The 12702-nt window shown below is 35.4% G+C and overlaps 3 protein-coding genes across 3 annotated transcripts; 2 read left to right on the forward strand and 1 right to left on the reverse strand.

Annotated features, from left to right (window-relative positions):
• The first annotated feature begins 1606 nt into the window (after positions 1-1606).
• On the forward strand, positions 1607-3796 carry LOC110731102 (cytochrome b561 and DOMON domain-containing protein At4g17280-like). The gene is made up of 3 exons (XM_021910941.1): positions 1607-2548; positions 2870-3127; positions 3306-3796. Exons 1-3 carry the CDS (start codon positions 1904-1906, stop codon positions 3555-3557), a joined length of 1155 nt encoding a protein of 384 aa, XP_021766633.1. The 5' UTR covers positions 1607-1903; the 3' UTR covers positions 3558-3796.
• Positions 3797-4558: 762 nt separating this feature from the next.
• On the forward strand, positions 4559-6491 carry LOC110731131 (cytochrome b561 and DOMON domain-containing protein At5g47530-like). Its single transcript, XM_021910965.1, has 3 exons — positions 4559-5396; positions 5756-6013; positions 6225-6491. Exons 1-3 carry the CDS (start codon positions 4776-4778, stop codon positions 6489-6491), a joined length of 1146 nt encoding a protein of 381 aa, XP_021766657.1. The 5' UTR covers positions 4559-4775.
• Positions 6492-6639: 148 nt separating this feature from the next.
• On the reverse strand, positions 6640-10715 carry LOC110731241 (inositol monophosphatase-like). Its single transcript, XM_021911083.1, has 12 exons — positions 10598-10715; positions 10431-10486; positions 10295-10345; positions 9040-9120; positions 8842-8945; positions 8680-8764; positions 8420-8474; positions 8296-8339; positions 7840-7908; positions 7659-7759; positions 7465-7521; positions 6640-6953 (listed from the first exon to the last, which is right to left on the reverse strand). Exons 1-12 carry the CDS (start codon positions 10608-10610, stop codon positions 6857-6859), a joined length of 813 nt encoding a protein of 270 aa, XP_021766775.1. The 5' UTR covers positions 10611-10715; the 3' UTR covers positions 6640-6856.
• Positions 10716-12702: the final 1987 nt, after the last annotated feature.

Here is a 12702-nt window from a genome sequence, read left to right on the forward strand (position 1 = left end):
TACTCATCATCTAAATACATGCCTGCATCCTTGTTTTTAAAAGTTCGACTCATTTGACTTTTACATACTTGCTACTTTTATAGGTATCTTTGATCATTAATATCACTGATTGTATCTCTGTATGTATATAGAGATTATATAAAGTTTAAAATTTTGAAAAATATACATTCACACTAATCTAGCTAGGTAATTCACTGGTGTTAATTCTTTTCCTTTATATATATACTCATAAAAACTTAATATTTGATAACTATGTAAATACTAAGTGAGTCGAAATTTCAAGAATAAGACAGTATCAATGTGAAATAGTTTATAGAGTTTAAATTTATGTTCTTTATCCTCTTAGCTGTGTAAAGTCATGATTATTATCATGATCATAAAAACATTCGAGACAAGTGGTAGTTGTTCATATTAGAACTTTTGTTCTTAAATAACAGGTTACGTTTGATAGTTTGATTTGAAATTATAAAATAATATATTTAATTTAAATGTCAATTTTGTGAGCCTTTTCAACTCCACCAGTTCAGCACTGTCCTTTTCTTCTTGTGTTTTTATTAAAATCACTCAAGAGTATCATTAAGATAATGTGAAAAGTTTTATACTTCAACTTGCCAGATATAGTCATATAGATATGTTGTCATTTATTAAATTATACTACGTATACATTTAGATGATAAAATCAAGACTACTTATTTGATAGCTCTGTGTTAAACCGATTGTACCTTGTGAATGATTGTATGATACACTTGAGGTACTCCGTGATGAGGTTGAGGTTATTTAATCGTGAAAGAAAACATAAGTTGTATGATTATATGATGAATATCTTGATTGTATCTGGTTATTAATTACTTGCCTATAGACCAAAACTCATAACCCGAACCCAATTCTTTGCAGAAATTTTTTTTATTGCGCATTTGCAATAAATATTAACCATACATATTTTTTTTTTAAAAAGAAAAATTAATAGAGTTGTATTTGTAGTACCAAAAGCCTATATTTATAGTGGACCAAAGAAAGAAAATAAAAGACCAAAATTTGACGAGTTCTTTATTCTAATGGCCCAGTTCTCAAAAGGCCCTTAGAAAGAATATTAAGTGGGCCTTTCACTTCATGGTCATTAAACCCTCAAAGAGTTAAAAGTGTTGCATAACAAAAAGGAATAAGTGAAGGTGTTGCATGCTTAACAAAAAGAAATAAGCGTAAAAGGTGATAGCCTCTTAGTCATCAAGTGAATGAAAATAGACAATCCCTATTGAAATAGACCATATTATCGTATACATCTTCCAAATTTTTATATGGACTTTTGATAATTAAGAATAACTTTATGTGTTAATCATGAAGCAAATTGGACATTTGTAAAATTAATACTAGTCAATTGTAAGGTCTAAATTAGTTTCAAATAATGAATTTATATTAGTTCTTGATTCCCTTCTATATTAGCGTTAAATGCGTTAGGTTTCCTCGTGAAAATTTAATTTGTTTACGGAGGTATTTCTAATCTAATTTTGTCCATTGTTTTTAATAAAACACTAGTCATTCTACACCCAATCAAATAATTAGGGTAAGATTTTTTCCTCACCTTTAACTACACAATATTAATAAAACTGCCTGATAATTAAGTTATTTCAATTCATGAATGTTCAAGATTACAAATAACACAAGAATGTAAACAATAAAATTTGTTTCTTGTTTACATAACATAATATTATTAGGTAAAAACCTGATATTCACATTAGTGGTAGGTAATTAGCAGTTGTCCTAAAATCCCTCTCCCCCTATCTTCTCTCCTTTATATTATATGCAGATTTACTGCCTATAATTACTTTTCTTTCACCTTACATTTTACGGTTTCCTACTTCTCCTCTAACCCAAAAAATAAATAAATAAAAACAATATCAATATTATGGAAAATAGATACTTATTAATTTTTATGTTGTTATTAATTACAACAACTCTACGTTCCAATGCTCAATCTATTCCATGTACTAAGTACAAATTCGCGGCAACCTTAAACAAACCAAATGGCTATAAAAATTGTATTGATCTCCCGGTATTAAGCTCCGCCCTACATTATAGCTATAACCCTTCATTGGAAACACTAGACATTGCCTACCGCCACCCCGGTATGGGACCCGGGGCCTCCTCAAAGTGGGTTGCGTGGGCCCTTAACCCTACCGCGAAAGGCATGGTTGGTTCACAATCATTGGTGGCATACCGTAGTCCCAAAGACGGGTCCATTGTGGCATACACGTCCCCTATAACGTCCTATGCGACCACCCTTGCTAAGGGTGACTTGAGTTTTAATGTAACGGGACTAAAGGCCGAAATTGTTAATGATGAGATTGTTATGGTTGCAACGATTAAGGTCCCTAATAATGGGACGGTCCTTAACCAGGTTTGGCAAGAAGGGCCCCTTTCCGCGGATGGGACTATCCAGCAGCATCCGCTTTCGGGGCCTAACGTTCGTTCCATGGCTTCCCTTAATCTACTTTCCGGTGCCCTCGCTCCTACTGGTGGTGCCAGCGGTCTTGGTTCTTCATGGAAATATGTAAGTCTATGTTTTAGTTTTAATAATAATCCATTAATATGTTGTTACCTTATAATGTATAAGTACATATATACATTTGTTACAACTACAAACCAAGGGAAACAATTAAAATTGAGAAAGAACGGTTAACATTACAATATTAGATAAACGTGAAAATAAAATAAAAATGTGAAAATGCAAAACATAATTTTGTTGTTTAGACATTTATAATTTAATACGAGTATAATTTTGTTGTATATTATACATATGTACGTCCCTAGTTGGTTACATATTTATGTTACGTTACACCCTACATTTTATAAAAATAAAATTATGATCTAGGCGCATGGGGTGATGAATGTAGTAAGCTGGGGAATATTGATGCCATTGGGAGTAATGATAGCAAGGCATATGAAGGCTATTATACCATCAGCAGACCCAACTTGGTTCTACCTTCATGTTGGGTGTCAACTCACGGCCTACATCGTCGGAGTGGCTGGTTGGGCCACCGGTCTCAAAATCAGCAACGGCACCCACGAGTTCTTCCACCTATCCCACAGATGGATCGGCATCATTCTCTTTTGTATGGCCACGCTTCAGGTACATACATAACATACATTTTTTTTTTTGATGTTTAGAGAGCCAGAAGGGCAAGTGATGAGAATCGATCTCAGGATCACCTGGAATCCTTATAGTATTTAAACGATTAAGGTTCCATATAATTTATAAGGGTTTGTTACATTTAATTTGTGTTTTGTTTACAACAATAATTTTTCAGGTGTCTGCTCTTTTAATTAGGCCACATAAAGAACACCGTTATAGAAATTACTGGAATAAATACCATCATACAATTGGATACTTGATACTGGCATTAAGCACCGTCAATATATTGCAAGGTCTCAAGCTCCTCGATCCTGCTCTAGGTTGGAAGATTGCCTACCTGGGTCTGCTTCTGGTATATGTGCTCTCTGACTTTGTGCTCGAGTACATTGTTAACAAAAGAAACAAGTCCGATTTTGCAGATAAGTGAAAATCAGATGAAAATAGCAGCACACTATTTTAGTATCGTTTAACAAGGGCCAAGAACGTAGTACACTACACACATTGATTTAAGTCTAGTTTTTGTATGAGCTTTCTTTATTTTCTTTCAATTTTTTAGCAGATTGACATTTTTGAAGCCCATTTTTAGATGTGATATTGTATTAATGTCATATGTATGGTTAATTACTTGATTTGTTTTTAATTATTTTTAAATAAAATTAGGTTAAAGAGGATGATATATATTCTTTTCTGTTATTGGATTTAATCAATTTGTAACAGGTTTACATTTTCAATACATAAAGAACATTGGTTAGGAAAACAAACTACTTTATTACGTATAATGATTGGCAATTTGGCATGCAATGCAAGCAATTATCGGTACAAATATAGTGCAACAACTTGGTGAATAGACGTATTATTGTTGATAATAATTTCCTAATTAGGGTATAATCAACTTTTTTTTCCCTCCAATAACCTACAATTTTCAAGAATATCCAAATATATATCTAATTTCTAAATCAACAATTTTTTATTTATTTGTTTGATCATCGTTCTTACCCACCACATCATACGGAACTTATTTGTGGTCTATATATGCATATAACAAATAGCAATTAACATGTATCAAATTATATTTGAGTGATATAGAGCATGCATACCACATTGCAGTTTGCAGAATATATATAAGTGCTCGAATGAATAAATAGATAAATAAATACAAGTATATATACTCGTGTTTCTTAAGAACATGTAAGATGACGCGTAATTAAAAAGATACAAAGCTAGGTAAGTACATTGTGCACCATTTTTACATAACAAAATATGTTCAATTTTGAAGTTACACCCTTATGATGTGCTTTGCTCTTTTAATTTTGATCATCAAATCTACGGGGTTGAAATGTTTTATTAATGATCAAAGCAAAATAATTTGCAATATGCTCTCATTAGCAATTTAGCTTGATACATGAAATAGTCATGATAAGTTTATAACACTATATTTAGTCCCTTTTTTCAAATATTACATGGATTGAACAATAATAATCTTGGATTCCTTAACTCGATCTATAGCTGTCTTGATAATATAATAATGTTAATGTATGTAGAATTACAATCTGTAACATGCATACTAATATCCTCTTGTTTCGCCATAATTTTTGACACCTGGTAAAAACTTCAAAATCATTTTCTCATATGTGAAAAAAAAAAAATGTTTTCTTCCATATTCATATTGTTTGTTACAACTCTACCCTTTTACGTACAATCGACGACTCCGTGCGCCAATTACAAATTTGCACCAATTTTAAAAAAACCACATGGCTATAAAAATTGTGTTGATCTCCCCTTTTTCAACTCCTCCCTACATTACAACTACAACCCTTCAATCGGAACACTCGACATGGCCTACCGCCACCCCGGGGTGGGACCCGGCTCCTTGGCCAAGTGGGTTGCATGGGCCATAAACCCTACGGGGAAAGCCATGCTTGGAGCACAAACTTTGGTGGCATACCGCAATGGTGACAATGGGTCGGTTTTGGCATACACATCCCCTATTATGTCCTATAGGACAGGCCTTGCTAAGGGTGCTTTGAGTTTCGATGTAATAGGACTAAAGGCCGTGATTATTAAAGACGAAATATTTATATTTGCAATGATTAAGGTCCCTAAAAATAAGACTCTGATTAATCAACTTTGGCAAGAAGGGCTCTTAAACGAGTATGGGACTCCCCTATGGCATAATTTGGCTTACCCTAACCTTCATTCCATGGCTTCCCTTAACCTTCTTTCCGGTGACATCATCCTCTCTGAAAAACCTACTCCGTTTAGAAATGTGAGTTTTCTTTCGGATTTTAAATTCCAAATTATTAATAAACGTACGTGTTGATTGGAAACAAAAACATAAAAATTATGATAAGTACATACTGGTTTTTCATAATAATATCAAGAAAATACGATAACACAAGAGATAAATTGGGTTTTAAATTTTAAGTCATATATAGATTGTATAATGAACTTAACATTGACGGCAATAGAAAAGTGGAAACTATAATGTCTGTTTTCATTTTCATTTTTAGTTTTCAAGAAAAACAAAAACCAATGACGAATCCTGATGCCTTTGGAATTTATGGTAGCAAGTAAAAGTTATACACTACTTTTTTATTCATGCAAACATTATAACTTCAATTTCAGGCGCATGTAACTGTAAATATAATTGGCTGGGGAATATTGATGCCTTTGGGAATTATGATAGCAAGACATTACAAGGAATTTTTCCCAAAAGATGACTCAACTTGGTTTTATCTTCATATTGGGTGCCAAATCCCAGCATACATTCTTGGTGCTACAGGTTGGGCCATTGGTCTCAAACTTAATAGTATCCAAGGCCTAAGACATTTTGCCGACCATAAACGGATCGGGACGGCCCTCTTTTGTATGGCCACGTTTCAGGTACTATACATACGTGTATTCACCGTTCAACAGAGTAATTACGAGTACAACTCTTATCTTTTTCGTTACTTTCAAAATAATTGCAACACTTTTTAATATGATAACACTTTACTACGGATTACCAATTAGTTTGATATGTGCTAGGATAGACACCGGTCTTTAAATTTTAGGGATCAAAGGAGTACTTATTTTTCGTGTTTTGAATCTATAGGTATCTGCACTTGTGCTTAGACCACATAAGGACCACATGTACAGATCCTACTGGAGCAAGTACCACCACTTAGTTGGGAGAGTAACGGTAATCCTCGGCCTATTCAACATAAGCTTGGGTCTCACTATCCTCAAACCTGGTATAGATGCGAGGGCCGCTATCTTTGGTGTGCTTGCACCATGGGGGGTGGTTGCGTTAGTATTGGAAATACTTAAGAAAAGTAAGAAGACCAAGGTTGCAGCAAGCCAAAGTAGCAGCAATCATTAACAAGACCCATGAAGCATGAACGTGTACATTGAGTTAAATCTATCTCAAACACGAGCTTTCTTTATACTTTAGCAGAATAATTTCTCTTTTGAGTTAGAGAAAGGATATACGCAATGCAGAGAGGATACATCAGTAGGAGACGAAGAGCTAAAAAGTATAACATACTCTTTTCTTTAGGATTCTTGACGGTTTCAATACATTAGGAACATTGATTAGAAATTGGACTGTAAACAATAAGAATTAACAGTTATCAAATGCTCAAAGAGAAAAAAATGACCATACCAAATGCCGGTGTTGACAGAAAGGTGCAACACCAGTTTGTAGAATAAATGTATTGTTCACGTATGTTTTGCTAGCTTGTTCTCTCATTCAACTTGTCGGAAAGCCTCAGTAAATGAATCCTTGATAAGGGGGTTTGAAGCAGCTATTCGCGAGACTGTTATATCATGATCTTTACCAGACCTGAAATTAAAACAACAACCACAATAAATCAATTACTCACTATCTCTGTCTGAAAATGATAGGCTGCTATCTAATTTTAATCGTCAGTCTCAATTTAATAAAGCACTTTACAAAAAAGTAAGTGAATTTTTTAGCTTTCTCATATTACCCTAATACCTCTATAAGATTTCAATGTACATACAGCATTGGCTTGACGAAGATAAAAGAATTTGAGTAGTGAAGATTAGATGTTACGTTTTAGCTTAAAATTACCCCAAATCAAACGTGACCTATGAACTACAAAGTATTAATTACGATTGAAGGTGTACTAATTACGAGAACTAAATACATCTTTAGCTTAGATTATCAACACAAGCATAAGCTGGTCAACACTCCTTGTGCTAAGGACCAACACATCTTTGTTAACATGATCTATGGTTTATATTAAAGTTAAATGACAAAAAGGAAATCAACAAATCAAAAGAAGTAACAAGAAATGCAAAACTTTTGACACGACAAGTTTGTAGCTTACGGATCAAAAACACGGCCTCCAGCCTCTTCAACAATTACAATACCAGCTGCCACATCCCTGACACAAGGAAAAATAGTTAAAACATGCGCACCTTTTTTCATAAATATTCAGCATTGCTAATCCTCATAGAGTAAAGACAGGCCTTTGAATATAATATGATAGAGGAGAAGCATGGACAAGACAAGATTTTATACCATGCACCCCCATATCCAGACTCATAGAAAAGATCAAGCCTTCCGCAAGCTATACCGCATAAGTTCAGTGCACAAGAGCCAGACATTCGTACAGATCTCACCTGATTACAGGAGAAATTTATTTAGCTTACACAAAATGCTTATTTCTCCATAGACAACAATACATAATTCAGATCTATACCTTGAAAAGCAATGAATTAATTCGATTTGTTGTGGTATCAACAGTGGCTTTATCACGCTTTGTACCAGTCTGCTCCAACAAACGGAATAAACAATCATAAGTTGAAATTTTATAAGATAATATTGAAAAGAATAAGGCAATAATGAATTGCAAGTATCAAACTCAGGAAACACAATGCAAGAAGTATTTCTAAAACCCACTTCATATACATAATTGTTCTCGAAGATAGAAAGTTAACAAGACTGGGCAAACAGAACAGAGAAATTGAAAAGAAACACTGATGATCCTAATTTATCACAATTATGAAATCACTTGGAAAAGTTGTAATTTAAAAGTACAAATCAACGGTAATGTTATATACAAACGTTAGGGTTGAAAATAAGCATTTAGCTTTTTAGCCCTTAGGGCTGTATACACCAATTTCCAAAAATAAATGAAAAATGTCTTTTTAAATACCTCTGTAGCAAGGAGACAATTGACAAGCTCATCTTTTGAAGAAACTGCAAGAAGGTGAGAGATAAGGTTCTGAATAAGAAAGTCATGAAATCAAGAAGCTAGCAACTGATTAAGTTACACATACCTTGTATGGGTTTTCCATTCAGAAAAGCCCCTTGCCCTCGGACACCGGTGAAAAGCTAAAACGCCAAAAGCCAAATGTCAGTTCATAAAACTTACACAAGTTCTGATCTGAACTTCAACTACTATATTACAAAGAAAGAAAAACTTCCTGTGAAGAGTGGTCAAAAGGACATACAAAGGTCAATTGCGATTTCTTATAATGTTCAACCGACTCACACAGTCTTAACCGCATTATAAATTTCAAGGATTGGCGGTTCTCACCTCATTCATAATTGGATTATATACGACACCGACAACTGGGACTTTTCCGATGGTGAGACCAATAGACACACACACGAATGGGAACCTGAGATTAGAAAGGGATACAACTAAACTTAGAAAGAATCAACTTCAACAAGAAAGTTAAAGGTTGTAACTATTTACCCATGCACAAAGTTAGTTGTCCCATCAAGTGGATCAACGATCCATGTAGGATCATCCGTTAGCTCTGTAGCACCATAGGCAGCCGTAGTTTCTTCACCAATGAACTGAAATAGAATATAAAATAAAAAATATGATATATTGGGTCCTGCAATCAACAAAAGACATTCAGAAACAAGGAGAACCAGAAAAAGGAAAAACCTTATGATCAGGGTAAAATTGCTTGAGATGATTGAAGACAAGCTCTTCGCATGCCTTGTCAGTTTCTGTCACCAAATCCACCTGCTTGGACAAGTTACCCCACGATTAAATAGTGAATCTGGATTAGCCCAAAGGGTGAACCGGGTAGAACACCAAAAAAATAGTATATTGCTAACTTGAGCCGCTAACATCAGTCAGCCAATCCATTTCCTCTGATTCTAATGAAGAACTCTTCCTATACTGTCTACATTACACAGCAAGATTATAGACCCACTAACCGAAACACAAGACATTACATAGCAAGATTACAGACCCACTAACCAAAACACAAGACATTATGCACTAGCAGACATGTACATTATACACCGTCTCACCATCCCCAAAAGGCCACGTTTGGGAATGAGACACCGTCTCACCTTCCCCAAAAGGCCACGTTTGGGAACGTGCACATAAGTAAATGGTAGTACTAAAGTGTTAGTACATTCATGAGCCCATTTTAATTGCCAACCAATTACCACATTCTGGGTTACCCTGATTTATCCCCAAGGCAAGGTGTATATCCACGACATTCCTGCCAGCTTAAGGAGTTTTCCCCCCAAACTCCGAGCAAAGTTCATGGTATACATTGAATGAATGTAGCATTGAAATAAAAGGAATTTCAACCCTTCTCTCACTGCATTCAAAACCACCAGATCATAGATTCTTTAGTTAGTCACTAGACTAAAATCTACAACAATTGTCATTGTAAAAAAAATAAGGCATTTAATTACATTTTTTCCATTTCATTGTTTAACTTTTCATTTTAGATTTTTTTACAAAGCATAACTCATAAATTCGAGCTCATCTCATGATTATAGGGAAATTGCTTATCTAATGGCGGTAATCAGGGGAAATTAAGCATATAATCAGATTAATCCTGTAAAATTAAAGGATTACATTATCTTCAACATCATTCCTAAAACTACAAATGCCTGAAATTCCAATATTCCAAGAAAAACACTACAGATTATTATTTGTCTATATACACACCAATTTAATCGAAAAATGTCCATCATCCAGAGCTCAATTCATTCCAATCTATCAATTTAGATAGGGAAAATGCCAATGCTACATCACCAAAAAAGAAAATACAATTGCAGAACATTCATAATTTCTTACAATTTAACTGAATCTATACTAAATATGCGAAAAATCAGAAATAAACATTCACAAAAATTAAAAACAACCCAGCATCTCAAAGTAGATTTAGATTAACCTGGCCTTTGTGCTCCACATTTTTGGTTTGATAAAATCCGTTCCGAATTACCTGTAATATGAACAAAAATTAAAAAAATCCCACTTTTTAAATTGATTAAAAAAAACATGCAAATTGTGGAGAAAGAGAGAGATACTTCGCCAGCTTTCTTGGCAGCATCAACAGCAGTCGCAAGGAACTTTGAAAGTTGCTCTATTAAACATAATTTAACACCCAAAATTAATAAAGTTCAAAACTTTGAGCAAATTTAAGAAAATTCAATGAAATTTCAACTGAATTTTATTTCATTAAAGGAGAAAATACCATTGGTAGCCATTTTTCTGAATTTACAAGGGAGTCTTGTGAATGGTTATGTGATGACTGATGCTGCGAGCTTTAGATCCTTCTGGTGCTAGTGTCTGACTCAGTGATCTATTTATTGGGATTTGTTAAACATCGCCCACAAATTACTACATAAAGCCCACAAAATTAATATGATTTGACAGTTTTGCCCCTTTGTCAATTTTTTCTGAAAACGAAAATTTCACTCACCGAAAAATGTTGAGTCGTACGGGGACGCCGGGGGAGGCCGGAGATCCGGGGGCGACGAATGTCATCGGAAAAGACGGCTGGCGTCCGGAGGAGCCGTCACCACTGTGGCACCGGCGCCTGGCCGGGACGCCGCCACCATGGCGGTGGCGCCTAGCCAGGACGCCTGTACCATGGTTGAGGCTTCCAGGCTAGGCGCCATGACCATGGTACTGGCGTCCCGGCTAGGCGCCACCACTATGGTGGCGGCGTCCCGACCAGGCGCCGGCTCCAGGGTGGTAGTCCGGCCTTATTTTTTTTTTTTTTTTACATTTGACTTGCTTAAAATTTAAAATAAAAAATTTTCTCAGTTACCAACAAAAAAAACAAAATATTAAAAAAAAAAGAAATTTTTTTTTCTCAATTTCCAACAAAAAAAAAAACACAATATTACACAAAAAAAAAGAAAACAAAAAATTATCAATTTCCAACAAAAAAAAAACATGATATTACACAAAAATAGAAAAAAAAAATCTCAATTTCCAACAAAAAAAATATTATACAAAAAAACAAAAAAAAATTAAAAAAAAAATAACAAAACAACCACGGCAAGGTGGTGGGGCCCTGGCCAGGACGGCCGATGGCTGGTGGTGGCGTCAGGTCCGGCAGCCACGTCCACCGGCCTGGCGTCTGGGCAGGACGCCCAGCCACAGTGACTGGCGCCTGTCCCAAACGCCACTCACCGTGGCTGGGCGTCCTGCCCAGACGCCTGGCCAGTGGATGTGGCTGCCGGACCTGGCGCCACCACCACCTTGCCGCCACGAGCCAACCCTCCCTCCTCCGCAGCCGCCGCCAACTCTTTGCCTTGCCGCCTCGACATCCCCGTACTTTGATTTTTTTTGAGGTTGTGTTTTTTTTAAGGTCAAGGGCAATATTGTAACTTCAATATAAGTTTGCGGGCTTTATGTGGAGATTTGCGGGCGATGTTTAGCAATCCACCTATTTATACTCCCTTTGTTTTGCTTCACAGAGCGGGATGGCTAATTGGCTATCATGGCATATACTTTTATATTTCGGTGGAGTTGGTGGGGAACTCACTTTAAGTTCGAGCCCCACCAACTACAAAATGCTTAGGAGTAGAGGGATTCCCGTACTAGCACCCTTTATTTCAAAAGTCGACATGTGAAGCTAAACTGGTTAAATTTGTGAGAGGTGCCAGTTTAGTAGAGTCTTTCATCTTATCTTAAAAAACAATCATGTTATACACTTCTCATTATTTTTAAGTGCAACATTAGATTTCTGTCCCTTTTTATTTTCGTCCTTTTTATTCACAACTCTGTACATATTTTTTTTATTACGAGACTTGTACTTTGTTTTGGGCTTTTTTTTTTGTTTGCTATTTTACATAGTACGTAAGATAATATGATTACGTTCTACAGATATTAATACGGAAAATAGGGCAACTAAATTAAGTCGTTTAAAAAATAATAACACTAAGAGTCTAACATATAGTCCATAATTACTACAGTAAAATGCTGTATAGGGATGAACCAAACACTTGCAAGGGCGTAAAGAATGAAAATGGCCTTGCATTTATATGCTTCTACTTGAAGGGGTTACCACCCATTTGGTCATTAGTTCCTCCAAAAAGTACTTTATTCGATTCTTTATTTTCCTCTCATTTTTTAATTCCCCATTTTCTTTGTTTTTCAGAAAAAAGGTCAGAAGTTTTGAGATGCAAAAGGGCCATAACATGGAACATGGAATAACCCCCACCAAGCCCTTGGAATATGCCTATCTGCAAATAATATGCTGCTTTGCATTTTTTAAATCCGTGACTTCACACGGCTCAATCTTCTATCTCCTCATGAAACGCAAGTTTTCAACTACATACACCAAAA

Source organism: Chenopodium quinoa, unplaced genomic scaffold, assembly GCF_001683475.1.
Source record: "Chenopodium quinoa cultivar QQ74 unplaced genomic scaffold, ASM168347v1, whole genome shotgun sequence".
NCBI classification, from domain to species: Eukaryota; Viridiplantae; Streptophyta; class Magnoliopsida; order Caryophyllales; family Amaranthaceae; genus Chenopodium; species Chenopodium quinoa.

Coding starts and splice junctions, on each gene's coding strand:
- LOC110731102 (XM_021910941.1), top strand. CDS start 1,904: ATGGAAAATAGATACTTATTAATTTTTATGTTGTTATTAATTACAACA. Junction 2,549..2,869: donor TTGGTTCTTCATGGAAATAT/GTAAGTCTATGT, acceptor ATTATGATCTAG/GCGCATGGGGTGATGAATGT. Junction 3,128..3,305: donor TTTGTATGGCCACGCTTCAG/GTACATACATAA, acceptor ATAATTTTTCAG/GTGTCTGCTCTTTTAATTAG.
- LOC110731131 (XM_021910965.1), top strand. CDS start 4,776: ATGTTTTCTTCCATATTCATATTGTTTGTTACAACTCTACCCTTTTAC. Junction 5,397..5,755: donor AACCTACTCCGTTTAGAAAT/GTGAGTTTTCTT, acceptor CTTCAATTTCAG/GCGCATGTAACTGTAAATAT. Junction 6,014..6,224: donor TTTGTATGGCCACGTTTCAG/GTACTATACATA, acceptor TTGAATCTATAG/GTATCTGCACTTGTGCTTAG.
- LOC110731241 (XM_021911083.1), bottom strand. Junction 7,909..8,295: donor ATTGTCTCCTTGCTACAGAG/GTATTTAAAAAG, acceptor TTGTTGGAGCAG/ACTGGTACAAAGCGTGATAA. Junction 7,522..7,658: donor TCTGGATATGGGGGTGCATG/GTATAAAATCTT, acceptor TCCTTGTGTCAG/GGATGTGGCAGCTGGTATTG.